The sequence below is a fragment of the Chamaea fasciata genome, unplaced genomic scaffold, assembly GCF_029207755.1.
Source record: "Chamaea fasciata isolate MVZ Bird 193981 ecotype frontalis unplaced genomic scaffold, bChaFas1.0.hap1 SCAF_21, whole genome shotgun sequence".
In the NCBI taxonomy this organism is placed as follows: domain Eukaryota; kingdom Metazoa; phylum Chordata; class Aves; order Passeriformes; family Sylviidae; genus Chamaea; species Chamaea fasciata.
Window position 1 is genome coordinate 6,834,630 of NW_027094106.1, and position 25,871 is coordinate 6,860,500.

At 54.6% G+C, this 25,871-nt stretch overlaps 1 protein-coding gene across 4 annotated transcripts; it reads right to left on the reverse strand.

Moving 5' to 3' along the window:
- Positions 1 to 2,987: 2,987 nt before the first annotated feature.
- FLOT2 (flotillin 2) lies at positions 2,988 to 25,464 on the reverse strand. Of its 4 annotated transcripts, XM_066202293.1 has the most exons (14): positions 25,338 to 25,464; positions 25,133 to 25,251; positions 24,396 to 24,519; positions 24,007 to 24,318; positions 15,007 to 15,088; positions 11,089 to 11,179; positions 7,031 to 7,154; positions 6,499 to 6,617; positions 5,980 to 6,093; positions 5,768 to 5,887; positions 5,172 to 5,386; positions 4,878 to 5,061; positions 4,575 to 4,724; positions 2,988 to 4,414 (listed from the first exon to the last, which is right to left on the reverse strand). In XM_066202293.1, the coding sequence occupies exons 1-14, from the start codon at positions 25,462 to 25,464 to the stop codon at positions 4,376 to 4,378; spliced, it is 1,920 nt and encodes a 639-aa protein (XP_066058390.1). In that variant the 3' UTR covers positions 2,988 to 4,375. The 4 variants fall into 4 exon arrangements, with proteins under 4 accessions (XP_066058390.1, XP_066058388.1, XP_066058389.1 ...); XM_066202291.1 differs by lacking the exons at positions 24,007 to 24,318; positions 24,396 to 24,519; positions 25,133 to 25,251; positions 25,338 to 25,464 and adding exons at positions 12,918 to 12,986; positions 22,579 to 22,669; XM_066202292.1 differs by lacking the exons at positions 11,089 to 11,179; positions 24,007 to 24,318; positions 24,396 to 24,519; positions 25,133 to 25,251; positions 25,338 to 25,464 and adding exons at positions 12,896 to 12,986; positions 22,579 to 22,669.
- Between the last annotated feature and the right edge of the window lie 407 nt (positions 25,465 to 25,871).

Sequence of the window (25,871 nt, forward strand, 5' to 3'; positions counted from 1 at the left end):
GAGGTCGGTGCAGCCCGGGGAGTACATCATCTATACTGTAGTGTCTCATAGCCAACTTACAGTATACGATGATATCCTGCCCGGGACAGCGTGGAGAGGAGAGCAGAGCCTGCAGGGGACAGCGTGGTTAGGGAGCACAGCCCGTTCCCACCCCGGTGTCACCCTCACCCAGCACTGTCCCCCTGGTCCTGATGCCTCCGGAGCCTCCTGGAGGCCTCCCCGCCCCAGCACCTCCCTACCTGCTCTTTATCCCACCCAATTCCACCACCCCAGAGCAGCATAGACGTTCTCAGTGGCTTCCCTACCCAGGAATCTCCTCTAATCCCTCCTTGCCACCCCACTCCCACCACCCTGGAGAATAGCAGAGGTTCCGAATCGTCCCCTCACACCAACACCCCCCTACCCCATCCTTGCCCCCCAGTCCTGCTGCCCCAGAGTGGGATTGAAGGCTCCCAATTGCCTCCCCACCACAACATCCCCCTTACCTCTCCTTTTATCCCATATCCACCACCTCAGAGCAGGACAGAGGTTCCCAAATGCCCACCTTTTTCTCCCCCATCCTCCCTGAGCAGAACAGCAGCTCCCCAGGTAGTGGCACCTACCTTATAGGGGTGGCACTGGGGCTTTGTGGGGTGCTGGGTCTGCACCCGCCTTATAAAACCTGCTCTGCCTCATCTGCATATCTCACATCTGCACTGCACAGCTGGATGGGGCCCTTAACCCCTTCAAGCCCAGGGGGGCACCGCCCCAAGCAGCTCCCCCCACCCAGCCTGGCATTGTCCATGGGGCTGTGTGGGGATGTGGGGCTTGCAAGGGGTCATCCCCTGTGTCTTCCACTTCAGGGTGGCCCCACAAATGCCCCATCCTCCTGTAGTCACCAGGATCATCCCTTCCCATAGTTGTGGGGACCTTGAACTGGGAGCCCCCCATTGCAAACTGGTTCCCAGTTGCTGGACAGGGGGTTTGGACAGGGCAGGGTGGCAGCCCGTGGGGATGGGGCCCAGGAGGGACATCTGGGAGTGGGGAGTGACCCTACACAGGCAACCTCAGGTCAGGTACAGGGCATACGTGGTGCAGGGAGCCTGTGTCCCTCTGGGGTGGATGACATCCGTAGTGCTGTGCCCCTGGCCGTATTTGCTCCCCTGAGGGACATGACCCCTAGCAGTGTGTCCCCAAAAAAAGGACTTGCCCTCCTGCCTTTAGGGACACCCTGGAAATACATTCCCCCTCCCAGGGAGATGTGACCCTTTGAGGGATGTATCCTGGGTGGCCCCAAAGGACACATTCCCCTGGCCATGTGTGTGTCCCCTGGAGGGATGTGACCCCTAGCTGTGTCCCCCCAAGAGATGCCCCTCCTGACCACGAGTGTCCCCAAGAGGGCTGTGTCCCCTCATTGCACATAACCCTGGTCATACTTGTCCCCTGACCACGCGTGTCCCCAAATAGCTCCACCCTGAGTGACACCTGCCTGTGCATGACCCTGGTCATTGGTGTCCCCCAGCCCTGTCTGTCCCCCCAGGGCCACATCCTGCAGCCAGCGCTGTGCCATTGTGCCGGGTTGTTTGTGCCAGGACGGGCTGGCATTCCTGGAAATCAGCTGGGGGGAGGTGATAATCCCCTGCGGGCCCAGGACCGTGTGCGCAGGGTCCCGATAAGCAGCAGCCTCTGGCTATCAGGGATCCTGCCCTGCCACACAAGGTGTCCCTGGACCCACTGTCACCTCTGGGCGACAGGAACAGGGGCAGCATGGCCTACAGCCCCCCTGGTCCGGGCAGACCCTGGCAGGAGGGGGCACAGGGTCAAGCCCTGGTCTGAGCCTGTCCCAGGGCATGAGGTTGTGGGGACTTCGGGGCTGCAAAGGACCTCCTGTTTTGGTCCCTCTTGTGACCCAGACGTGTCCTGGAGCCTGCAGTGCTCCCCAAACTGGCTCAGACAGCCCAGCATGCAGAGCAGTGACGTAGGCAAAGTGTCCCTGAGTCCCCTGAGCCCTGCCAGCTCCAGGTGAGTCCCAAGGGATTATCCCCATGGGATTATCTCCATGCTGGCCGGTGCCTGCCAGCCCTGCTGCCTTCTCGAGGGCAGCCCTGCCGTGTGGCCTTGTACCCCACAGTGGTGGAGGAGGCCTGAGTGTCCCCACAGAGCTGGTGTGGGAACCCCCAGGTGCCACAGGAGACCCCCGTGAGCCACAGCCCTCCCAGCAGCCAGGCTGCCCCAGGGCAGCGTGTCTGGCTCCAGATAAGGAGGCACTGGGAGCTGCAGAGCTGTCCCCACCCTGTCTATCTGCAGGGCCACCCTGCAGGACACATAGGACAGGGCCTGTTGTCCTGCCCTGGGTTTGGGGGGATGTGGAGGGTCTGGAGGGCACGAAGGAACCATTTTCCCCAGGGAGGGCAGTGCAGCAAAGGCCCTCATGCCGGCCCCATGCTGGCTGTCACTGGTCCTGCTTGCAGGGTGACCCTGAGCAGGACAGGTACCCCCAGAACCACCCTGCTGTCCCCCCAGGGCAGGGAAGGGCATGTGGGGCTGGGACAGGGCTCCGGTGGCAGGGCAGGGGGACAAGAGCTGCTGCCACCAGCTTGGCTGCTGCGACACAGCACCTTCAGCCGCTGTCAGCCCTTCTCCAGACCCCGGGTGCCACTCTTTGGGGCGCCCCTGCAGTGGTCACCCCCTGGGGTAACACCAGCCATGCAGTGGAGGTCACTCAGTGCCTCCTGGCTCCACACTCATCCCTGTGGGAGCAGGACAAGGCTCTACCCCCACGGCGGGCTGGGACACAGAGCCCATGGGGACACGGTGACCATGGGGAAGCCACCAGCTCCCAGGAGCCTTGAAGGAGCAGCATGTGAGCACCCCTTATTCCCCCATCCCAGCGGGAACACTCCCGGGCCAGCAGCCCCCAGCCAGCCCAAGCCACGGCTGGACACGCACGCAGGGGCGCTGGGACGGGACAGGCAGACGGGCGTGAGGGACGAGACAGTGCCCAGGCAGGAGGTGACAAGGGTTTATTATCTCACAGCAGCGGCGTGGCGGGCGCAGGCACATGCAGATAGGGCCCGGCCTGCCTGCCCGGCCAGCGCCAGATCCGCGCCCGCCGCCCACGGGCCAGCGCAAGCCGGGGGCTGATAACGCCGATAACGCCGCTCCCCCCGCCCCGGCGGCAGGGAGGGCACGGGGGGCCCCGCAGCACCCAGCACCCGCCGTGGGTCACTCCTCCGCCGGGAGGGACCTGCAGCCGCTCTGTGGCACGGGGTGGGGGCACTGAGCTGGGGGTGCAGGACCCCCAAACGCCACCACTCCCGGCAGTGCCAGGCTGACTTCACACACGGGTCCGGCTGTGCCAGCCACACTGAACACAGGCATTGAGACAGGCAGGGAAGGGGCACGGGCCAGCACAGGGCTCTGGTGGCACTGTGGGGATGACGGGCACACACGGGGGACAATCTCTTTCATATTGTCACAAGGCAGCAAAGCCACTGGCCTTAAGAGGCAGGGGGAGGGAGGGAGGCAGGGGCAGCTGTACAGGCCGTGCTGGAGGAACCTGTCCCTACCTCAGTGTCCTGCTGGTCTCCCCCACCCACCTCTGACCATCACTCTGCTTGAGTAGTTGTAGGGTCAGGAAGTGCCACAGCACCTGGGGACAGCAACCACAGTGGCTTCACTGCTCTCAGGGGATGGGTGGCTTTGGCATAGAGCTACTTTTTGGTATTCACGGTGGTGAGATCTCACCAGGGCTGAGCTGGGCTCCCTCTCTCCCCTGGAGCTCTCCCTGCTTCAGATCCTATGAGGAAAATTCCCCAAGCATGGAAGAGGGCAGCACCCACTGCTAGTGCTGGATTGTCACCTTCCTGGGGGGTGGACTGGTGCCACCCACCAGCCTGGGCAGGGCTGCTGGCACTGTGGGGACCCTGGGGGGACAGGGAGAGCCAGCCACAGGGACAGCTGTGGGCAGAGGCAGGGCTGGGACAGGGCCCAGGAGGGTCACAGAAAGAGGGCAAGAAGCCCAGGGGAGGGAGGTCCTGGTTCTCTTCCTAAAACTCCCCATCCCAAGCCTCTGCTCCAAGTCCCAGGTGTTCACCCCAGGGCAGAGAATAGCGAGGCACTGGGACTGCAACACCAGACAAGCTGCCAGTCATAACTGGGGATGGGATTGGCCTGAGACAACACAAAGTTAATTAGAAAATAAATCCTCTCTTAGCCTTGGAATAAAAAGAGCAGCAGACAGGACATGCATCTTTCTGGCCCTACAAAATAAGGCACCAGTTACAAACAAAACTCGGATTGTCTTTGATATAAAAGGAATTCCCACATGTAGAAGGCAGTTGATGTCTGAGTGCATAACAGGGAGTGATCTTCAGTAGCTTTGGGTTGGCCAACCTCATTTCTTGGCCTCGGTGGCTTTCTGGAACAGAGGAAGCTGCAGGAGGGGAAGAGAGAAAGCTGTTAGGGCTGCAGGAGGAGGAGGCAGGACACTGCCTGCACTCCGTGGTGGTCAGGGCTGGGAAGGAGAGTCTCCCTGGGAGGCTGAAAGCTTCCAGGCAAGTCCCTGTGCTCTAAGCGCAGCTGGCATTGCTCACCTTTGTGAGATCCACACCAGTGATGGCACGCACGGAGGCAGGGACCTCAGCCAGGAGACGGTTCACATCAGACATGGTGCTGCCGTTCTCCCCACTGAGAATAACGATCTCATCCACTTTGGAGAGGGGAGCAGACACTTTGGCAGCGATCTGGGGAAGCAGGGTGAGCAGAGAGTCACGGAATTGCTCAGCAGCTCACTGGGAAAGGTCCCTACAGGGCTTTGCTGTGCCCCCAGGAGACCTGGCCCAGTTTGGGAACTCCCCCAGCTCACCTGGAGCAGGGCAAAACTGCCCCCTACTCACCTCAGGCAGTGCATCCAGCACTAGAGCCAGCTGAGCAGCTTCTCCATACTTCTGGAGTGCTTCTGCTTTCAGCTTCAAACCCTCAGCCTCTGCCTTCCCAACGGCCTCGATCACAAAAGCCTCGGCCTCTCCGATCTTGCGGATCTTTTCTGCCTCCGCCTGAGCAAGAAGGATTTGCTTCACCCTGGAGAGGGAAATGCAGCCCTGCAGCAGCCCGGATCCCTGCAGAGAGCCCAGGGGCTCAGGGCAGCACTGTGCTCCCACCTGCCCAGCCCAGGGCAGGGCCTCACTCACTTCTCGCCCTCAGCGATCTGCTGGATGCGATAGGCCTCGGCCTCGGCCGGCTGCTTCACGGTGGCCATCAGCTCCTTCTCCATTCGGGCCACCTCCTTCTGCTCCACCTCGATCTGCTTCTTGCGCTCCACCACCTCGATCTCTATCTCCTCCTGACGGATCTTCTGCTGCTCCCGGGCACTCTGGAGCTCGTAGGCCAGCTGGGCCTCTGCAGTCTGTACATGGGGGAGAGGAGGAGAGGGGTCTGGGCCATGAGCTCCCGTATGCAGACATAAGGACCCCAAAACCAGACACGACTCCTGCTATTGAACCTTTTCCCAGGGGTGACATCCCAATCCTCAGTGCTGCTCTTTCCACAGCACTTAAACCCAACCAGCTTCAGGTTCAACCCTCCCCATCCTTTCCTCTTCCCTAAGTCCCACTGAATTGCTACAGGAGAGCAATCTGCTGCAAGGAGCTCATAGTGACACACAGACCTGGGCTCTCCATATCCAGTTCTCCTAAGAGATGCAGGAGGAGGAACTGACAAGTCCCAGAGCCACCAACACCATCACAGACCCTCCAGGGAACAGCAGTGGACTGTGGGATACTCTCACCTTAATGTTGACCTCCTCAGTGAAGGCAGCTTTCTGCAACTCAAAAGCCCGTTTGGAATCTGCTATTTTGGTATCTGCCATGAACTTGACATCCAGCATTTCTTTCTTGCACTCTGCCTCCTGTGGAGAGGGAACAGAGAGCAGAGCTTCAGGACATGCAGTTGGAGCAGAAGGGGCTGCTCCAGGGAAGCCCAGCACGTCCCCAGACTCACCCGAATGCCAGCATCCCGTTCAGCTTCTGCCACTCCAATGTCTGCATCCCTCTGGACAGCTGCAATCTGAGTCTTCCCCAGGGAGCTCAGGTAATCCACTTTATCATACACATCCTGGGGAGGGGAGATAAGTCATGACCACATCAAATGAGTGACAGTGGGAAAGCATTGAAGTTCAGTGCAGTCTGGCCAGGGTCAGAACATGTCATGTCAGCCACTCCAAACAAACAGGGAGGGCAGGAAGAAGGAGGCCATCCCGACATCTTCCCTCACTCCCAGGGGGCTGGGTTATCAGCCAGCTCTCTCCACAAGCCTGTTTACAGAGGCAGCTACCCGGGTGCTCTTGGCCCAGCTGCCTGGATACAGGACATGCTGTGGTGGCTGTCATGGAAACTCCTGCAGGGCTGGGGCAGGCTGTCAGCCTGAGCCTTCCAACTGCAGCAGGGGCATCAGGGCCAGGCTCTCTCCTGCTGCTCCTACAGCTCTGCCTAGAGTGCAGTGCCCAACATCTGGGTGTACCTTGATGGTGAAACTCAGGATCTCGATCCCCATGCGACCCACGTCGGGAGCTGCCACCTCCCGCACAAGCTTGGCAAACTGGTCTCTGTCCTGGTAGATCTGCTCCACTGTCAGGGTACCTGAAGAGGGGAGGAAGGTGAAGCACTTTATTTGGAACAGGTAACACACAAAAATGTGGATCTAGGCTCAGCAACATCCTTGTTGTCCCTAATCTCTTCAGGCCTGGGCACAAGGGTGTAATCCTCTGCCACAGCAGTGGCAGCAACATCTCAGTCTCACAAGTGCAACCACCACCCACATGTGCTACCTGTGGTCCTTGGGGACTCAGACATCTCTCACTGCAGGCACCGAAAACGCATTTATCACAAGGCCCAGCCACGCAAAGGGAGCTGCTGGAGGGGAGATGCCGCCTCTGCAGGCGGCAGAGGAAGGTCTCCTGTGGCTGTGTGGTGGCAGTGATACTGCTGGGACCAGCCAGCTGAGAAGGGACAAAGCCACTCGAGATGCCTGCAGGGGATGAGCCCCTCCATACCTAGGATGGAGCGCAGGTGTCCCTCCAGCGTCTGCAGGACCACGTTCTTCACATCCTGCACGTTCTTCCCCAAGAACTGCTCACAGGCCACAGCCAGGAGCTCCTTCTCGGTCATTATCTTCACCTAGAGACAGGAGACAGAACCAAAGGGACTGAAGGTGCCTGTACCAGAGGTGCAGGCACCCGAGAGCAGCAGCAGCAGCAGAAGCAGCAGTACCACCACCAGGCTGCCAGGCCCCCATGCTACCGATGCTCCAAGGGACCATGCTGAGCTGTCACCATGTGAGCCAGGACACTGGACCAGCCACAGAGCCCCTGCTGTCTGTGCTGTTGTCCAAACCCTGACAGCAGCTCAGTGTAGAGGTGCTCAGCAGTGGGGACAGAGCTGGCCCCACCAGTCCCAACTCACAGAAACCCTACAAAACCCCCTGAAATAGCAGTTCAGCCACTGCACCAACACCACAGTCAGAAGAAAGCTGGATATTACCATCCCTGGCCAAAACCCATTTTGTTACCTTCCTCTTCCTCCTCTTTGACTAGAATTATTTTTTCTCACCCCAAAAAGGCAGAGAATAAGAAAGTCTGACATGGCCAAAGTGCAGCTTGGGAACAGGGCTTCCATTCACTGTTCCCTGGAAGGAGAGTTGAGACAACAAGGCCACTGGTTTGTCTCTTGCCTGTAGCTGGGAGCTCCCAGACACCCTTTGCAATGAGCCCAATGTGTCATGGTCAGGACCTGGCTGTTCTGCTCCACATGGTCATTCTGGTGATGATCCCTAGAGCTGGGACACAGCCGCCCCAGCAATGTTTTCACCTCCCTTACACCAGAGCTAGGCATAAAATCATCCCCATTCCAGCCAAGCCAGGGTCTTAGGATGGTCCTGCTGGTCACAGGGCTGCTTTTTAAAGGCAAAGTGAATTACAAATCCCTGTGGGGTGTGTTAGGCAGTGGAGATCCGTGCTCTACAGCACCCAGCTATGAGGAGCTGCAACCCACCAATATGACAGCTCCTGGTGGCCCTGTCCAGTCTGAGGGCTCAGGCAAAGCCTAAGCACAAGGACATTCTGCCCCTGCAGCACCAGAGAAGGAGCAGGTCCAGAGCAGACACACAGCTTTCCGAATCCTACAGCACCCTCTCATGGACACAGCCGGGCTGGGCAGTGCCTCCTGTCCCACAAGGAGCTGGTGGCACCCTGAGTCCTGCCCCCAGGGCCTTGGCTGGACCTGGTTCAGAGATTCCCAAAGCACAGATGCTGTACAGGGGCCCTCCAAGGGTCCCAGTGCACACTGTTGAGGGATTCACAGCCTACAGACCTTATCCTGATACCTTCTAGCACTTCCAGCTGCAAAAGCAACATAACTCTTTCTTGAGAGTCTTGTCTGACAGCCCATGCATGCAAAATGATCCCTCTGGAGCTGAACAGCAGCACCTGGCCCAGGCACTGCCAGAGAGCAGGACAACTGCGACTGACTGTCATCTTCTAAGGGGACTGGAGCTGGCCAAAACTCACCTGCCACAATCCTGCCCCTCGTAATGTGAAGAAACACCAACCCAGGCTGAGCCTACTTCCTCCTGCTGCTTCCCAGACTGGGTCTCCCAGTCAAAATGTCAAACAACCTCAGGCAAGTGTGGCAATCCTCTTCCCAAAGCCTCTTGGGATCCTTTTGGGGCCAATTCCACCGTGGTTTCTTTTCTCTACACCCCAGACTAGCAGTGTGCTCTTCCCACACAAGGGGGAGTTGGGAGAGGTGCTCTGGACCTAAACCCAGGAGTGAGAGCCCTGCACAAGGCTCCTCTCACAGCAAACAGGAGATTTTTGCAGGTATCAAAAGCAATTAGACACAACAGTGACATTTATGGTGAGCAGCTACCAGCAATTCCACCTCTCCAAACAATCCCCACCCTCGGGAGCTGTGGGGAGGACAGAGCACGGGGCAGGTTGTTCATTAGGAGAATCCCTATGGTACTTAGGAGCAAGGAATGATTCAGCCTCTGGATAAAGCCAGCCAGCCTCCACTGGTGAGCCCTGGCCGGCCCACGGGAGCCTGGCTCTGCATGGAATACAGATCCCAACCTCCAAAGCAAAGGCTGCACAAAAGAAACCAGAGTTGAGCAATTTGTGCTCAGCGTGTTGTGCAGGGTTTCAGGCAGGGCACTGCGACACTCAAATGTCATTCCCACCAGAGGGAGAGCCCTCGGCTGGCAGGGAATCAGAGAGCCTCCATCCAGCACTCCTGTGTGCAGGATCGATGATGCCACACCCTGCTCCAGCCAGCGGCACTCCCAGCGAGGGCTGAGCACAGAGAATCCAATTAGCTGGAGGCTCAGGAAAAGGCTACAGAAGGATACAGAGCCTGGTGTGGCCTAAGGCAGCAGCATCCCAGCAGATCCCAGCACCCAGCCAACATGGCAGGGAGGCTACTAGTGAGCACCCATTACACCCCTCCTCAAGAAAAGGACAGCATCCCTATGCACATTAAGCACTTCTATCATTGCAGCAAACACTTTAAAAGCTGTTTCTCTAGGCATAATTTGTTTGGGTGGTTTTTGGGGGTTTTTTTGGGTTTTTTGGGGGTTTTTTTTGGTTTTTTTTTTTTTTTTGTTTTGTTTTGTTTTGTTTTGTTTTTTTTTTTCTTGTTGTTGGCTCAAGCCCTTAACAGAAAAATGTTTGCCTCAAAAAGTACTTCTGTAGAATTAAGGTAACCTCTGCCATGCACATCCCCAACAGCCTTGAGGCTGCTTTCTACGTGGCAATTCCTTGGATCCCAGCTTTAAAATTAACTATCAGTGGAAAAAATGAACAGTGAGAAGAGAGAATAACATGAATGAGATGAACTGGGGTCTGCATTTTTAAATTGAGGCACTCGGTGATCCAGCCCTCTGCTACCAGACCATTTTGCAGGAAGGATTTCCCAAAACTAGGACAAAAGGGAATGCTGGCTTCAGAGAAACACCAAATACAGAAGGAAAAGATTCAGGAAAACAGTGTGAAGGGAGACATGGGTGCACACATTTTTGCCAACCATGCAAACACCACTGGGGTTATGTGATACCTTAGCAGCTAAATGGATATAGAGAACTGGAAATGAAGTGAAAGATGGATATAAAGTACTGAAAAACAGAAACCAAGAGTGCTGGGTCCATGAGGGATTTTGGTCACATCACTGCATCAACTCAGCAGCTCTCCTTGGCTCGAGATCTCCCCACAGGGCACGTGGCAGCCGCTTGTCCTGCGACAACACACCTGGACATATCTCAGATACACAGTGAGCACAGCCCTGTGTGCACTGAGAGCCACTCTTGGTTTGTACACCCAACTGCAGAATGAGCTGTCAGGAGCAATTTTCCGTCACAGCATCCAGCTGCCTATTGGAGGAGCCAAATTCCCTCAAAAACTAACATTTCCCTCCCAGCATCCTCCCCAGGGCAGGACCTGGCCCCAAGGACAGACTGTACCAGGACAGCAGACCTCAGACTCCAAGAAGTGCAGGGTTTTGGTGTGCTGCCACAAGCAGCAAAAGCAGGTTCTTACATTTGAAAAAAGCTGTAGAGAATCAAAATTCAATTCCAGCCAAAAATTTTACACGCCAGTTTTAGTGCCTGGAGGGACTAAGTGCTTGTTTTTAAGCTTTAACTCACCATGAAGAATTACAAGGCCCACGTGATAACAATAACAATCCAAAGGAATATAATGCTTGATACCATCTCAGGAGGTTATGGGCCAGTCCTGTGGGGTCACACACAGCTCCAAGGCCACCACAGCACATCAGCATTCCACAAACACATCAAGTCACCCCCACACATCTCATTTGCCACGCAGACAAATGAAACACCAGAAAAAATTATTTTGGGGAGAGAAGGAGAAGTCATAACCCCCTTCACCACATGGAACATGCTGGAGCGTGTTTGTACCAACAAGGACAATGTGGTTTGGTACAAAGATTTGTTCCAGAGCAGTTGGCTTCTCTCCCTGGACAACAGCAAGCTTTTAAGAGAGAAAACCAGATGTAAGTCAGAGACATGCATTCCTGAAATGATGTTTTTGAGTTACTGTACCTGTGCCACACCTGTGACAGTTATAGCTACCCCCTCCGCCGTCTCTACGTCCTCACACCTGGGCTGTAACGTCATTATCTCTAGGGAAATCCTGCCAAAAAACGTAAAATATTTGCACGTTTCCAGGTTACACACACTCAGCTCTTCCCTTTGCATCTCCTGCCTCAGGCTACCTGCTGCACTCGTCACAGGTAATGCAAAGCAGGCACAGAATGCAGCCAAGGGACCGCATCTGTGACTGGAGACAGACAGGGCATTGTGGCCAAGAAACAGATTTTCAGATAATGCTTAAAGGTAATTTATCAGCACAAGGCTGGAATCAAGACTGGAAATTATCCCCTGGCCCTTTCCCTCCTTCTGGGTTAGTGAGGAGCCAGAAGCTGCAGCGTTGGGACCCTAAAGGGCCCTCTGTCAGAGGCTCACTGTGCCACACTGCCCAGTGCCATGGCAGCACGGGGTGGTGTCACTGGTTTAAAAGCACAGCACAGAACTGGGATGCTCCCACCCAGCTCACATGAGCACTGGTGCATGGCAGAACCTGACACTGATGCTGAAGAAGCCCTGGGTTAGCCTTACCACAGACCTACCCCGTGACCTGGTTCACCTCTCCCTCTATTTTTCCGGTGTCCGTGATGGAAATGAGTGTCCAGTTCTTTATGGCCACACCTGTAGAGTATCAAGCACCCAGGAACAGATCCTGCAGCTCCAGAGCTTTCTCAATCACCCCAGGTGGGTTCAAAGTACATTGGTCATTCCCAGCAATCTGCAGGTCACAGTTTGGTAAAACAAGGGACGTCTTTGGCAGGTTCTGTTCCAGGAAGCCAAGTCTGGCTCCCATGTCAGCCACAATGAGCCAGAAAGACACTGGGAGTCAGGACAGGGAGCCACCGGGCAGAGAGTTTGTGTCACTGAACATCAGGTCAAACATCTGAACCATGAAGGGGCTGCCCTGGGCTGCTGCATGCATGCTGAGTTGCTCCAGGATTGGCTGGAAGTGCTGAAACTTATCCCTGCAAGTTCATGCCTGCCTTGGCCACTGTCCTAATTAAACTGGCACGCAAACTGGGAGCTGATAAAACACATCCCACTGTCCAGGACATGCACAGACATTTTTTGCCATGTGTTCACAGCTTTAATCAGATACTGCAGGATTTCAGCCTTCTGAAGGCCTAATCTAGATTTGGAATTCGATTTCCAAACTGTGCTGCTTCTTAGTTCTGTTCACAGGGATATGTAGTCATTACTGGTTCATAATGCCAGTCCTGTGTGCTGCGACTCATCTGAGGTCTCTGTGCTGTATTTTCAAAAGTGACAACATCCAAAATGGGCAGTGTCTCCATGTGGAGGAAGAAGGGCTGAGTGGGAATCCATAGCCAACACTGCAGAGCCAGGCACAGTTGCAATTTTGAAATGGCACAAAACCTGCCTTCCCATCTGTCCCAAATCCTGTACAGAATCCAACCTGGCCTCTCTGTGTCTCCACACAAAAGCAGATGCCCTTCTGCTCTCCCCCAGGCCCACAATGGAGACAGTGCTGGCAAGGAAAGGGTTACAGCAGGAGCAAATGTTAGGTACAGCAACGCTGGATTTGGAATTTGCCAGGAATGTACCTGTCTGCATTACCTATTAACTGTGGAGTGCCACAGGGCAAGAGCTGGAGAAGGGGAAGGAGAGGAGAGCGTGGAGATTTCAGCTGTCCCATTAGAAAACCATTCGTTTTTATGTTATCCTGCTGCTGCTGCTGCTGCTGCTCAGAACAGAGGGATAAACAGTTAGACAGTGTGTTAGGAAGCTGGTGGATTATTACCTGTGCAACCCCTGTTACGTACAGTGGGACCCCCTCCGACGTCTCAACATTCTCGCAGCGACAGAGGATGGTCAAAACCTCCAAAGACACTCTGAGCAGGGAGGAGTAAGGGTAGGACAGCAAATACACAGAGCAGTTACCAGAGAGTAAGACACTCTTTGCAAAGGACAGATGAGACTTTCAGGTTTCAGCTTTTCCCTGTTCAGTCTGCCTTTCTCCCACTGCCCGCTCCCAGGGCTCCATGATCAGCTTCCCTGGTCATGGGAGGGAGTTTACAGCATCCAGCAGTTTGTTTTAATGCTTATTAATGTTTTAGGTTTTTATGTTTTAACGTTTTTTTAATGCTTAAACAGGCTGGAGGCTCATCCCCACTCTGCACATGAAACTGTGCCAGCCTGGTGTCAGCTGGAGCTCTCGAAGTAATCTTTGCACACAGAAAAATTCCTTTTGGTAGTAATTTAGATGCTTCTATGTCAGTATTTAAGAGAGGACAGATAAATGAAAAAACACCAGGGACCTGGCTACCCACCCCTGACTAAGGCATTGAGGAGAGAAGCTGCTTCCAAGTGCTGTCCTGGGAAGCTGAATTAACACCATTTGGCTTCCCCAGAGGCATATTAGACCACACTGTCTCTCTCACTGCTTTTATTTCTGACCCCTAAACAGGGACAGCATTTTTTCCCCTTGTTTTTTGCCCAGTGCTCAAGGTTGCAGCAGGATAAGTGCCCAGCACCCTGCCAGTTCTAACTGTTCCTTTTGTTCCCAGGTTAATGCTACCTGGCGGGATGCCGCTGACAGCAACACAATTGCTCCTGTCTCTCTTGCTCGCAGCACTGGCAGTTCCAGAAAAAATGTCCTGATTTCAGCGAAGGAAATCTGTCTCACTCTTCATGTTAATGCAGTGGGCTCCATCTGGGGCACAGCTTATGGCATTTGAGAAAGGAGAATTAAGCCCCACATCCCGCGGCATGAACTGGTATGGATTTTAAAGTAGAAGATTTGTTTGGATGCTGGAATCCCTGTCAAGAGCCCCATTTGCTAAATAATGCCCAGACCTCTATCATATAACAGCTCATTCCTGGCAATCCAGCTCTTGGCCCTGGATTCAGCCTATTCTTAATAAATCAGCCTCTCAAAGGTATCTGATCTTCTGCACTGGGCAGGTCAAGGCCCTGCACTGTTCTTTGCACTTCCCACAGAAGAAGAAGAGAAGCAAGAACCATTTGTTCAATTAACTGTTCTCCCAGCAAGATGTCTCACAAAAATTTGGCAATGAAGCTTGTCTGGATCAAACACAGCCGTTATAAACACTGGGCCCACTAGCTGGGCTTTTCCTTCCTCTCCCACCTCCCATCATGTGCAGAGTGAAGGCAGCCACATGCTCATTTTGCTGGTGGCAACACAGGTACAGGGAAAAGAGGTTGGAAGAGGCTGTAAGGGTTAACGACAAGCTCTAGCCATCACTCAGTGTAAAACTCAAAAGTCACATCTTTATCCTTTTCCCTGTCATTTTTTTTATACAGACTGTACCAGTGAGCATGAGGGATGTATTGGGAGGGAGCATTCCTACAGATCCTAGAGACAAAGAGCTGTATTAGCGGGACAGCAGCACTACCACAGCATGTCAGCTCAGAGACCAGACAGGCAGCAGCAAGCAAAATCCACGACTGAGGAAAGGGAGAGAAAGGGAACCCCGTGGTTTTAAATTGGAACAGTCTGCTCCCAAGGTGACAGCAGTCAGCAGATCTTTACAAAGAGGGACTGGAGGAGCAGAGGGGGGCACTGGTGCACTGCAGGCCACGAACTGGTTTGTTACTGGGTGAGAGGTTGGGCCATACTGGGCAGAGCTTGGCTCCTCTTGTGGACACAGAGGCTGTTTGAAAAGCACTCCAGCTGAAAGCATGTGATTTCTTTTTTTGTGTGTGTGTCTTTTGCACTGTGGCACCCAGCTGTCCCCATGCCAACAGCCAGCAGAGAACTCCTGATGCTCATCCTTGGTTTCATGCACAGTGCCTGATCCAGTGTCCCTAAAGATACTGCTGACAGCCCCACTGGGATGATTTTGCCAAATTCTTACTCCAAAAGCCCACAAATAACAGGGGTCTCCTTACCTTTGGGTGTCAGTAATGCACCACCAAGCCCAGGCCCAGCCTCCATACACATATTGCTTCTCATCAGAGCCACAGCAGCCACCTGCAGCACAGCAGAGAGCACAGAGACATCAGGATTACACACATGCACGTGCTCTTGGACAGGGAATAACTTACAAGCAGAGGAGTTCCTACTCTTCCTCCTCTCCATGGGCTTCACATGGCAGTTTTCCCAGGAAACCTTTTTTTTTAATTGTCCTATAAAGTTGGAAAATAGTATTTGTATAATTCACTACAACCAACAGTAACACACAGAAAGGGACTGTATCTTAAGCCAGGGCTTTATTTTAGTTTTAAGCCCTTTTAGCAAACAGAATCAATATAAGTACCTTCAACTGTGATGTTAACTGTTATGGAAATCCACCTCCTTTTCCTCACACTACCCTTAAATTCCCACAGGAGCTCTCAAGTCAGCATGGGAAGAGGGAAGAACCCTTGAGCTCACAAAAAATACCTCCTAGTTCTGGCTGGTGCAAGTAGCACAGTGTCTGATGCTTTGATGGTCCATCTCAGAGCTGGATGTGCCCAAGATACAGGCAGCCTCCAGAACTCTTCTGACACATTTAAGATTTGATCCCGGTGAAGGCAGAAGACGCTGTCTAGGTTTTCATATCTGTGATTTAAGGAACAAGACACCTGCTGCCTTTCAAGAGAGCACCCTGCCAGTGATCAGCTGTGGGATTCATGGCTGGGAAGGGAGGAACTCTGCAGTTCCCCAGCTCAGACCAGGGCTGGGAGCTGCTGACTCTCAGGCAGATCGAGCCAGAATTCCCCCTCTCAGCTGCTCTGCATAATCACTCTTACTACAGCAGTGCCCGAGGGCCTCAGCAAGGCGAGTGCTGTACAAACAGAGCAACAGACAGTTCCAGCCCTGCGGGATAGATCTCTGCAGGCAAGACAGAGCCAGTGCAGAGGAAGAGCAGGAAGGCAGAAAACACAAAGTGGCTTTGGGAGCTTTGGGCTGTGGGAGAGGAAAAGGAGAAGGATGAAGCCAGCAGCCCTTTCAAGAGAAATGACCAGTATTATTTGCTACTATAGGTCCAAATGAAGAAGGAGAAGCAGCACACATCCAGGGCAGTGTGCCTGCAGAGCCCTCTGACCGCAGGAGGGACTCTGTCCTCCTTCTTTTCCTCTTCTTGCTCCTCCTCTTCCTCCAAACCCCCAGCATTTAGCCATCTTCTGCCTACTTCCAAACACTGTCTGCTTCCAGACACTGGCCACACAGTGCCTGCTTTGCTGGCTTCCCTGCAGGGGTTGACAAGCCAGCAGATCTGCCCCATCTACAATCCTTCACCCTTGCATTTCAGTAAGAATTAAGCACAAACGGGAAAGGCTTTACAGACTTTTTCAGATCTCCTGTGCTGCACAGCCTAGAGGAATATTCTCCTGTCACCTCTGAGGCAGCCTTTGGCTAGCTTTTTCCTGTAGCTGGAAGGCTATTTCAGCCAGGCAAGCGTTACAGCAGCTGATGATACAACATCCTGCAATAACCACAATGCCTTTAACATTTCTTGGAGGGCGTCAGCCCGGTTAGCTCAGCCTTTTCAGCTAGGCCCTTGTTTTCCAAGAACAGGAAGGGAGGTGTTCCTGGCACTCAGGAAAAGCAGCACCACATGGAAAGGTATTTTATTTCTATGTGGTCTTTACCGAACCTGTTCATTTTTTCTTAATAATATCCTGAGAAAGCTCTGCACCTTAAACCCACCATTGTTACAGCAAAGTGCCTCTCCACACAGATGTTCCTCTTCTTGTGTAGGAAATGCAAGGAAATACCTTATTTAGTATCACACACAAAACGAGCTCCACATTTGCTTCCCGGTGCTACACAACACAGCTGCAGAGCATGGTCTACTGAGCTAGATTATATGTCAAAAACTGTTCAAAGCCTAAAAAAAGCAGGGGAAACTAACACATTAAGGAGGAGTGGGATGCCAGCCAGTTGCTTTCACGCATGCTGGACGTCTGAGCGCAGCAGAGCTCCGTCCTGGTAAGGCTGAGGAGCTGAGGGCTCATTTTCCATGGCAGTCCTGCCTCCTCTTTCTCAATCCTCAGGCAGCAAGTGAAAAAGGAACCAACAAAGCGAAATCTTTGCAAGGCTAAAGAATAAACCCTCTTGCACAATGAGATTTGGCAGAGGAATTGCCTTTTCCAGCTATAATACGCCCACTGTTCCAGCAGACTGGGTCTCACAGTGGCTTCCACAAACATCCACCGTGCCTCTTCCGGGGCAGTGTGCGGGGCCACAAATGGAGAATTCATAGCCAGGGAGCTGCCAGCCAGCTTGGCCTCTTCCCAAGGAAGGGGTCCCATGTTCAAGCAAGAATTCCCAGAGCCAGGAGAAAGTACGTTGTCTGTTTGTTTGGGGTTTTTTTCTTTATTATGAAATAAGATTAATCGCTCGGGAGTCGGTAGATAAAAGGAGCTCTCAGCAGATGCAGGAAGTGAGCAAGGAAGAACGTGAGACTCAACAGTTTTGGGGACACAGGGTTCAAAAGATCAAAGCTGGGGTGATCTGAAGAAGCTCTGTGTTGTTTGCTCTCCCAGGTAACTCAGGCACTGAGTTACCTCTCTGGCAGGAAGCGGTGAGCATTCCGAAACCAGGTCATGGTGAACTGCTGCTGAGTGCAGACAGACCAGGAAAAAGCTGATAATTGAAAAAAAGATAACTGACAAAAGATAATGCAGAGACAGAGGAAGGCAAAAGCATACATAAAGAAAATCACATCCTAAAGCAGGGCCCAGACTGAAGTCAGTGTGTGGTTCTTGGGCCTCGCTGTGTGTATAGACTAGGCTTTGTTCACATGCAAAGATGGTACAAGGTTAACAAAAATTATTTTAAAAAGATGCAGAGCTCTGAGTTGAACCCATAAAAGCCTCTGATGGTCACTGCAGCAGATGAAAGCAGATTACACTGGCTACCTTGTTCTGGATGTAAACTATATGAACATGACTTAATGAGTAACAATGCTATAGAGTGAGTTTAAAAACATATTTAATAACTCATCTTGTAAACAGCAACTCAGAGAAGACAAACAACAATGAAGCTACACAACAAAATCACTGAGATACTACCCCAAAACTCCTTTTGGAAAGGAGTCTTTCCAAAAGAAAGGTCTGAGGCTATTGTCCACCTCCTCCTAACAAGCTTTCCAAAGAGTAGCTTGCAAGTCCTGGAGATTTAACGAGCATATGATAAGGCAAACCTTGAGCCCCACCACATTCAAAAAGGTGAAGAAGCACCTCCTGAGAAAGAAAAATCCCAGATGAGCAGTGTAAGGGCCCTTTTGAGCACTCATGACTTGAGACCAGCTGCAACACTGCACTCTCAGCAGCCCCTAAGCACCACAAGCAGTGAGAAACCAAGCGTGGGGAAAGAGTTTTGATTAGCCTAAATGACAAACCTAAATCTGCAGGAGCACTCTGTTAAACCTGGCAGATGATCACCAGTGACACTGCAAGTTTCCTGCATGGCTTGCCTGGTGCAAAAGGCAGAACACCCCAACCACAACCCTGGAAAACAGTTTGAACTGAATGGACTCCATGAACATAAGGCAAAACCTCAGGAGACCCAGCTGAAGCTGCCCGCTCCTTCCCACAAACTCCTATTTCTTTTGAGGCTGAAGAACTGGAATTACAGCATCAGTGTGAGGGTTCAGGTGGCTCTTGCTGCCCACCACGTCTTTCCTCAGGACATGGCCTGGACCCTCTCCTTCCATTTTCATGCAACAGACTCTTCTCACCTAAATGTAACTTCTACATTTCTCCTTCCTGAACTGCACTGGATTTTGTTGAGCCCATTGGGTCAATCTCCAGAGTTTGTTTTGATCCTGATCCAGCTCTTCAAAGCTCTCGAACCCAGTCTGCAAATTCAATAAGCACATTCTTGATTCCATTATCCAAGCCAAAACAAGGAACTTACTTGATAAATTCTTTCAGCTGAACAGTGAGCTACTGTCAAGTTCCCTGGCAATGGTCTTGCAGGCAGTTTCATATTAATTTCATAATATCTGAGAAACCAGTTCCTTCTTGTACTGTGGACTCTAGATCTCTTGCAGGAAGGGCTTCAAGAGCCTCAGGAAATCCTTATTTCAGGCTTTCAACTTAGAAAAGTAACATGAAAATAGCACATGAGCAGTTCTTGAAAGTGTAAGAGGGACGCAGTAACAGGATGGAAGAGCTTAGAACAGCCCTGGAAGGGTTACATACCCCTGACTGCTGGCACGCAGCAGCAAATTCCTGTACAAAACCAGAATTAACTGCTAGCTCTTCTTTTACTTCAACAGACATCAAGGAGCCCCAAAGGGTGTCACACCAAAGTAAAATTGAGGAACTGGGCTGGAGAGCGTATTTCTCAAGCTGACTTCTGCCCAACTGAGGAGGAATCAGATTATCTGGACATGGCAAATACCTCTAATTGTCTTCCTCTAGGTGTTACAAGCAATATACCTGTCTCAGTGGTCTCCTAGGAGACAAAGTTGGGTTGGCTGGGTTGCACTCCCCTGATTTCTTTCCTCCTTTCACTCTCTAAACTTTGCTGAAGTAGTTCTGACACAGGAACAGAGAGGGCTGTGCCCACTTCTCCAGGTCACCTTTGTCCAGGTGTTCCCCTCAGAGCTCCGCACCTGCAGCCCTTGCCAGCCAGAAGGAAAATGCCCCAAATGTAGAAATCTGGGCAAAAATGTTTGGTAATTGTTAGATGAACATGACCACTATAAATACTGATTTCCTTATTGTGACACTGTGGAAATACTGTAGTGCTGTATTTCAAAACCAGCAGATCGACCCTTGGCCACAAAAGCTGCATTTAACCACATTGTAACCCAAACCCAGCATTTCACAGCCTGTTTGGCTGGTGGGAACATCCAGATATCAGGATGAACAGGTACTTTTGTGTATCTCCCTGAAAATTCCACCAGCTCCAGTTGTGCTTAGAGTGGGCTCAGTGATGTCCGGCCAAAGCCTCCTCAGACCTCGCACCACGGGAGTCTCCCAGAAAAGTCAGACCCACAATTTGGGGAGACTCAAGGCTCTGTGGGGTATCCTGGGCTCCACAAGTCCCCGATGGATCGATTAGCAGTGCAGTTTCTTAGAAGGAGGTCGATGTTGCTCAGCAGGGGAAGGACAGCAGTGCCAGCAGAGTGCTGAGCAGTGCCTGGGAAGCAGCTTCCCAAATAAGGCCACAAAGCTCCACGTTCCCAAGGCACAGCTGGCTGCTTCTTGAGCACTGGAGGAACTCGAGTGTCTCACAAGAAAGTGAAAAGAAAGGACAACCCTCCTCAGAAAAACCCACATGCCAGGGGAGGCCCAGGACTAAAGGCTAAGGGGCACAGGCTGAGTAAAGAAAATAAAAAAAACCCTCCCACAAAGTGAAGTCTTTCAAATAACTACCACATGACAATTCAAGACTGTAAGCCAAAAGCATGCCTCTAATAATATTTGGTTTATTTAAATTAATTTAACTAAAGTTTATTTAATATTATTTTGGCTTATAGTAATTATTATTAGCTTCTCCTTCCCTTCCCCTCTCTCCCTAAATCCAACTTAGTATCACACAAATTAATGCTGGCCCACGAGGTCCTCCCTGCTTTTCCCTGGAGGAACATGGCTCAAGTTCCTGGAATTTCAACGGCTTGTAGCTACACCCTCTCACTAATGCCCTGGCAGTCGCTCTGCACATGGGCACAGAGGAGCTGCAGGGCCCTGCAGAGCTCCCAGTTGGTGCCCTCCAGATTCAGCCAGGATCTGCAGACTGCACTGGGCAGCAGCTGAGGAAAACCAGTCTGCTGGCAGCTCCAAACCCTTTCCCAACAGGCAGAACCCGGGATGATCTCTGCTCCCTTTTTAAAACTTTGAGCAGTTTTTTTGCAGCTGCACTTCGAGGAGTGTCCTGGGCTCGCCGCTCCTGGCTGTGGAAAAGCACCACGCCTGGAACTGCAAGCAGATGCCACAAATTCCTGCTGGCTCATCCTGCAAGCTGTGTTTTGTAAACTCCAGAGCTGAACAGGAGCAAACCCAAGCTTTGAGACTAAAGAGCATCCCAGCACACCTGGAGCACGGCTTCCCAGTCTTCCTATGAATGTGGCATTTCACCAAGCAGTGCCAGTTTTGACAGGGGTCCATTTGGAGGGAAGCACAGCATCAGCTCTGGATCCCACTGGGAACTGCAGATCAGGAAAACTGCATTGGAATACTGCAGCTCTGGGCAGCTGCTGGCTGGGATTTGTAACTCTATAGAAGCCACCACCAGAGTGGGCATATTTGTTTCCAGAACTGCAGCCTGCTCCTGGCATCACCTCAGGAATTCCCATAACAGGTTTGTCATCCAAGAGAGATGAAGATCAACCACAGCTTGCTGGAGGCTTTGGCTCCAAAACCACAATAACATAGCTGCAAGTGTGGCAGAGCTGTGACTTGAGGCACATCCCTGATGTTCACATGCATTTTCTACCGGTGCTCATTACCTTGCAGCTGGCCTCAGTCTGTAACAGAGTGAAGCTCCCAGCCCTCACATCACCTAACAATAATTAATTCACCTAATAATGAATTAATAATAAACCTGTCTGCACAAAGCCTGGTCCATGCCAAAGTGCATCCTGGAGCTTCAGCAGCATTGAAGCAGCTACAGGTTGATGGGGATTTCACTGCTGGTTTGTTTAACCCCAACCTCAGTCGGCTGCTCGTGACATTCCACAAGTCCAGTGGGCATCACCTGCATCCAGCACCACTGAGCATCCAGGGGATGTGCTGGTGAGGAAGCTGCAGCAGGAGGTGATGGAAGAAGACGGCCACTGCAGGGAAAAAGGCTGCAGCGCTCTGCCCCAGGGGGATGCTCACACCCAGCTCCCTTTCCCTGGCAAATCCAAAACTGTTCCTGGGAACAGGACGGCTTCCTGGCAATCCCAGCCGAAGCCTGCTGGCGAGGGCACAGAGCTTTGCTGCTGCCAATGCCTGACATCACCTGAAATCAGCAGCATCGGAGGTGCTGCTGCTGCCGCCGGACCTCGCCCACCCCGGAGCCTCAGTCCCATTACAGCATCTCCCATCTCCCTGTCTATTCCCAAATCACTCAGGGCCCTCCTAGGACAGGAATACCTCCTAGAATCCCTCGGAGTGCCCTCACAGCCAGGACCCCCCAATTCCCCCGTCCTTGCACATCCCAACATATAGAACCCCCCCCCCCCCCAACTCCCACAGGTTCTCTCCATGACTGTCGTCCCGACAGGGACTCCTGAAGCCCCTGAGAGTCCCCTCACAGCCAGGACCTTCCGATTTCCATTTCCCATGAGGCTCCCTTACAGAGACACCGCCACCCCAGTTCCCTCAGGGTCCCCCAGTGATGGAGACCCCTCAAATCGCCGAGAGCTCCCTCTCAGCCAAAGCTCCCTCCTAGCACACCGCATCAGAGACCCCCCCTGAATCCCTCAGGGCCCTCCCATGACAGGGACCACTCAACCCCCTGACAGCCCCCTCACAGCCAAGACCCCCAACTCCCTCAGGGTGCCCTCCGTGTCACCCCATCCGTCCCGGCCGTACCTGACACCACCAGCGCCTCGTTGGGCCCCACCGTGTGGCAGTTCCCCATGACGGCCCCGCCGCCGCCCGCCCCCACAACCCCCCGCGCCTCGCACGGCGGGGGCGCGGCCCGCGGGCGCCGCCATCTTGGGGAGGTCGGTACCACAGCCCGGGGGCGGGCCCGGGCCCTGGGCGCCGCCATGTTGGGCACCGCGTGCGCGGGTAACATGGGGGGCGTGAGCATGCGCGGTGTGCTCGGGTGTGCAGGGGAGGGACGTGAGTGTGCAAGGGAGCGCGTGTGACACTGCACGGGTGTGCAAGGGACGTGTGTGTGTCATTGCACGGGTGTGCAAGGCGGGGCATGTGTCCTGCAGTGTGTGTGTGCAGAGCCGGGCGTGCAGCTCCGCACACCCACACCTCCCCTTGCACACTCATTCACTGTCACCCTCCCAGCCTTGCTGCACGTGCAGGCCGTGGTGGGTGTGCAAGGGCCGGTGCCCCTCGCTCACCCCCATTCCACACCAACACAGGACCCCCCGGGCTCCCTCTCATCATCACCACCATCACCTTTATTGTGCTGTGGGAGCAGCAGGGCCCCCCAGATGTCCTTCCCGATGTCCCTCCCGGTGTCCCCCCGCCGCCCCCAGCCCCACCAGGCGCTCGCTGCCCTCCCAGAGCGCCCGCGCCAGGCGGTCATCGCGCCCCGCTGGCCACGGCAGCCGGGGGCCGCAGTCGGTGAAGTAGCGGCCGCTGAGGGGCTCGAGGCCGTCCTGCGTGGCGCAGTCCAGCACCACCTGTGCGCCCTCAGACGCGTCCAGGAACAGCAGCCAGGCCAGCGGCAGCAGCAGCGGCTTCAGCCACAGCGGCGCGTGCCGGAACAGCGACGTGTTGACGAAGCCTGTGGGAGATTGGCACCTGTGGGGTGTCCCCCCTGGAGTGTCCCCCATGGAGTGTCCCCCTGTGTGTCCCAATGGATGGGCACATAAGGGAGATGGTCAGGGTGGCCTTGGCATGGGCAGCACGGCTGTGATTGTCCCCAGGCACTGCCACGCTTGTCCTGGTTGTGCCCCATGTGAGGACAGGTACAAAGGGAGATGGGGTGCAAAGGGACATGTGAAAAGGACACACTGTATAAAGACATACATTGTGTAAAGAGACACTGTAAAAGGAACACAGAGGATCAAGGAACACAGTGCAAGGGGACAATGTGCAAAGGGACATGCCAAGATAAGGGACACACCATGAAAAGAGGAGACACTGTGCACAGGGGCACATGCAAAAGGACGCACCATATAAAAATGCATGCAAAAGACCACACCAGGCAAAGGAAAGATGCTCCCCGTGGAGGAATTCCCTGTGAAAAGGCTGCAAAGCAAGAGACCATCTCCCAGAGATGGACACAAAGGCACGCAGATCACAGACAGCCACCAAGGGTGAGCTGGGTCCTACCTGGGTGCACGGCGTAGCAGGTGACCCGTGTGCCTTGCTCACGCGTGGCCAGCTCACGGGCGTGCAGCACGTTGGCCAATTTACTGTCACAGTAGTCCTGGAAGGTGGAGAACAGCCCCGAGGGCGGCCGGCCCAGGGACTCGGGGCGCAGGCGGCCGGCGCAGTGGGCACTGGAGGCCACGATGACCACCCGGCTGGGAGCGCAGCTCCGCAGCCGCTCCAGCAGCAGCTGGGTCAGCAGGAAATGGCCCAGGTGGTTCACCTGGAAGGGGAGGCTGAAGCCATCCTCTGTCGTGCCCCCGGCGCTCACCCCTGCGGAGTGAGGAGGCAATGGCAGCTTGTGGTGGTGCCCCGGGAGTGCAGAGGGGATTTGAGGCCCCAGCACTCACCCGCGTTGTTGATGAGGAGGTGCAGTTGAGGCTCCTGGCGCAGGAAGGTGCTGGCAAAGGCTCTCACTGAGCGCAGGCTGGCCAGGTCCAGATGCATGAACTGCACCTCGTTGTTCCCCGTCTCCTGTGGGCACAGCGGGGACTGGGGCAGGGCCAGGGGCCGGCCCGGGGGTGTGCCCTGGCCTGAGTGGGGGCTGGAGCCAGCCAGGGGCACGGGGATGTTCTGGGGACTGGATCTGGCTCAAGGGCTACAGTGTGCTAGGACACCCCCCCCCCCCCAGTACGGGAGGCTGCAGCCAACCCCGTGGTACGATATGCCCCACCTTGGAGTATTCGGGGTGCCTGGGGATGTCCTACGGGGATGTCTGAGGGGTTGTTCCTGGTGCCATGGGGTACCTGGATGTACCCATGGGGGTGTTCTGGGAGTTAATCATGTGAGGCTTAGAGATGTCTTGTTGTGTGTCTTGGATGGTGACCTGGGGGTGCCCAGGGACGTCCTGGGGGTGTCTTATGGGCTGCTGAGGGGATGCTATGGCAGCAGCCTCAGGGTGCTCATGGAGGTATCTGGAGGTGCTCATGTGATATTCAAGGATGTCCCAGGGGGGCACATTGGAGGTATCCCTGGAGCGTCCTGGAGTAGCTCATTGGGTGCCAGAGGTGCCCTGAGGCTGAGTTTGGGGATGTCCCGTGGCTGGGAATGCCGGGGGCTCCCCGGGGGTGCCGGTGCCGGCGCTCACCCTGCGGATGCGGCTGGCGGCGGCCTCTCCCCGCCGGGCGCTGCGGGTCGCCAGGATAACGCGGGCCCCGCACCGGGCGAGCTCCAGCGCCGCGGCCGCGCCGATGCCGCTGCTTCCCCCTGCGGAGCGGAGCGCGGGGGTGAGCGAGGGCAAGGGCCGCACCGGGGCCCGTCCCGGCTCCCTGCCGGTCGCTGCCGGCGCTCACCGGTGACGATGGCGGTGCGGCCGCGCAGGTCGGGGCGGGCGCGGGGCCGCGGGGCGCTGTGCAGCCCGTGCCGGAGCAGCGTGTACACCGCCATCAGCAGCCCCACGACCAGCAGCGCCCACCCCATCCCTCCGCCGCCGCCGTTCCGGGCAGCCCCGGCTCGGCTCGGGCCCGCCCCGCCGCGCTGGGGCCGCCCCGCCCCGCTCCCGCCTCCCCGCCCCGGCGGGACGGACGGACAGAGCGAAGTCCGCGCGGCTCCGGGCGATGGGAGAGCTGGATTCGTGGCGCCGGTGGGAGCAGGGATAGAGAGAGGGTGAGTACGGCCCAGCGCTGCCCCGCGATCAATACCCCGGGAGAGCGGTCCTGCCCCGAGGGGTGGGAGATCACTGAATCTCGGGATGGTTCCGGTGGGAAGGGACCGTCGGAGGTCATCTAGTCCAGCCCCCCTACTCAAGCAGCGTCCTCTAGAGCACTAAGAACTGTGCCTGAATAGCTGAATGTCTCCAGGGACAGGCAATCTGTCACCTTTTAGGG

Bases quoted from the DNA above. Each gene is read 5' to 3' on its own strand.
- FLOT2 (XM_066202293.1), bottom strand. From the start codon at position 25,464: ATGGGGTGGGCGCTGCTGGTCGTGGGGCTGCTGATGGCGGTGTACACG. The intron at 15,089-24,006 runs GTAGGACCCAGC...GCTGTGCTGCAG, and splicing joins CTGCTACGCCGTGCACCCAG to GTGGCTGCTGTGGCTCTGAT. The intron at 5,888-5,979 runs GTGAGTCTGGGG...CCCTCTCCACAG, and splicing joins AACGGGATGCTGGCATTCGG to GAGGCAGAGTGCAAGAAAGA.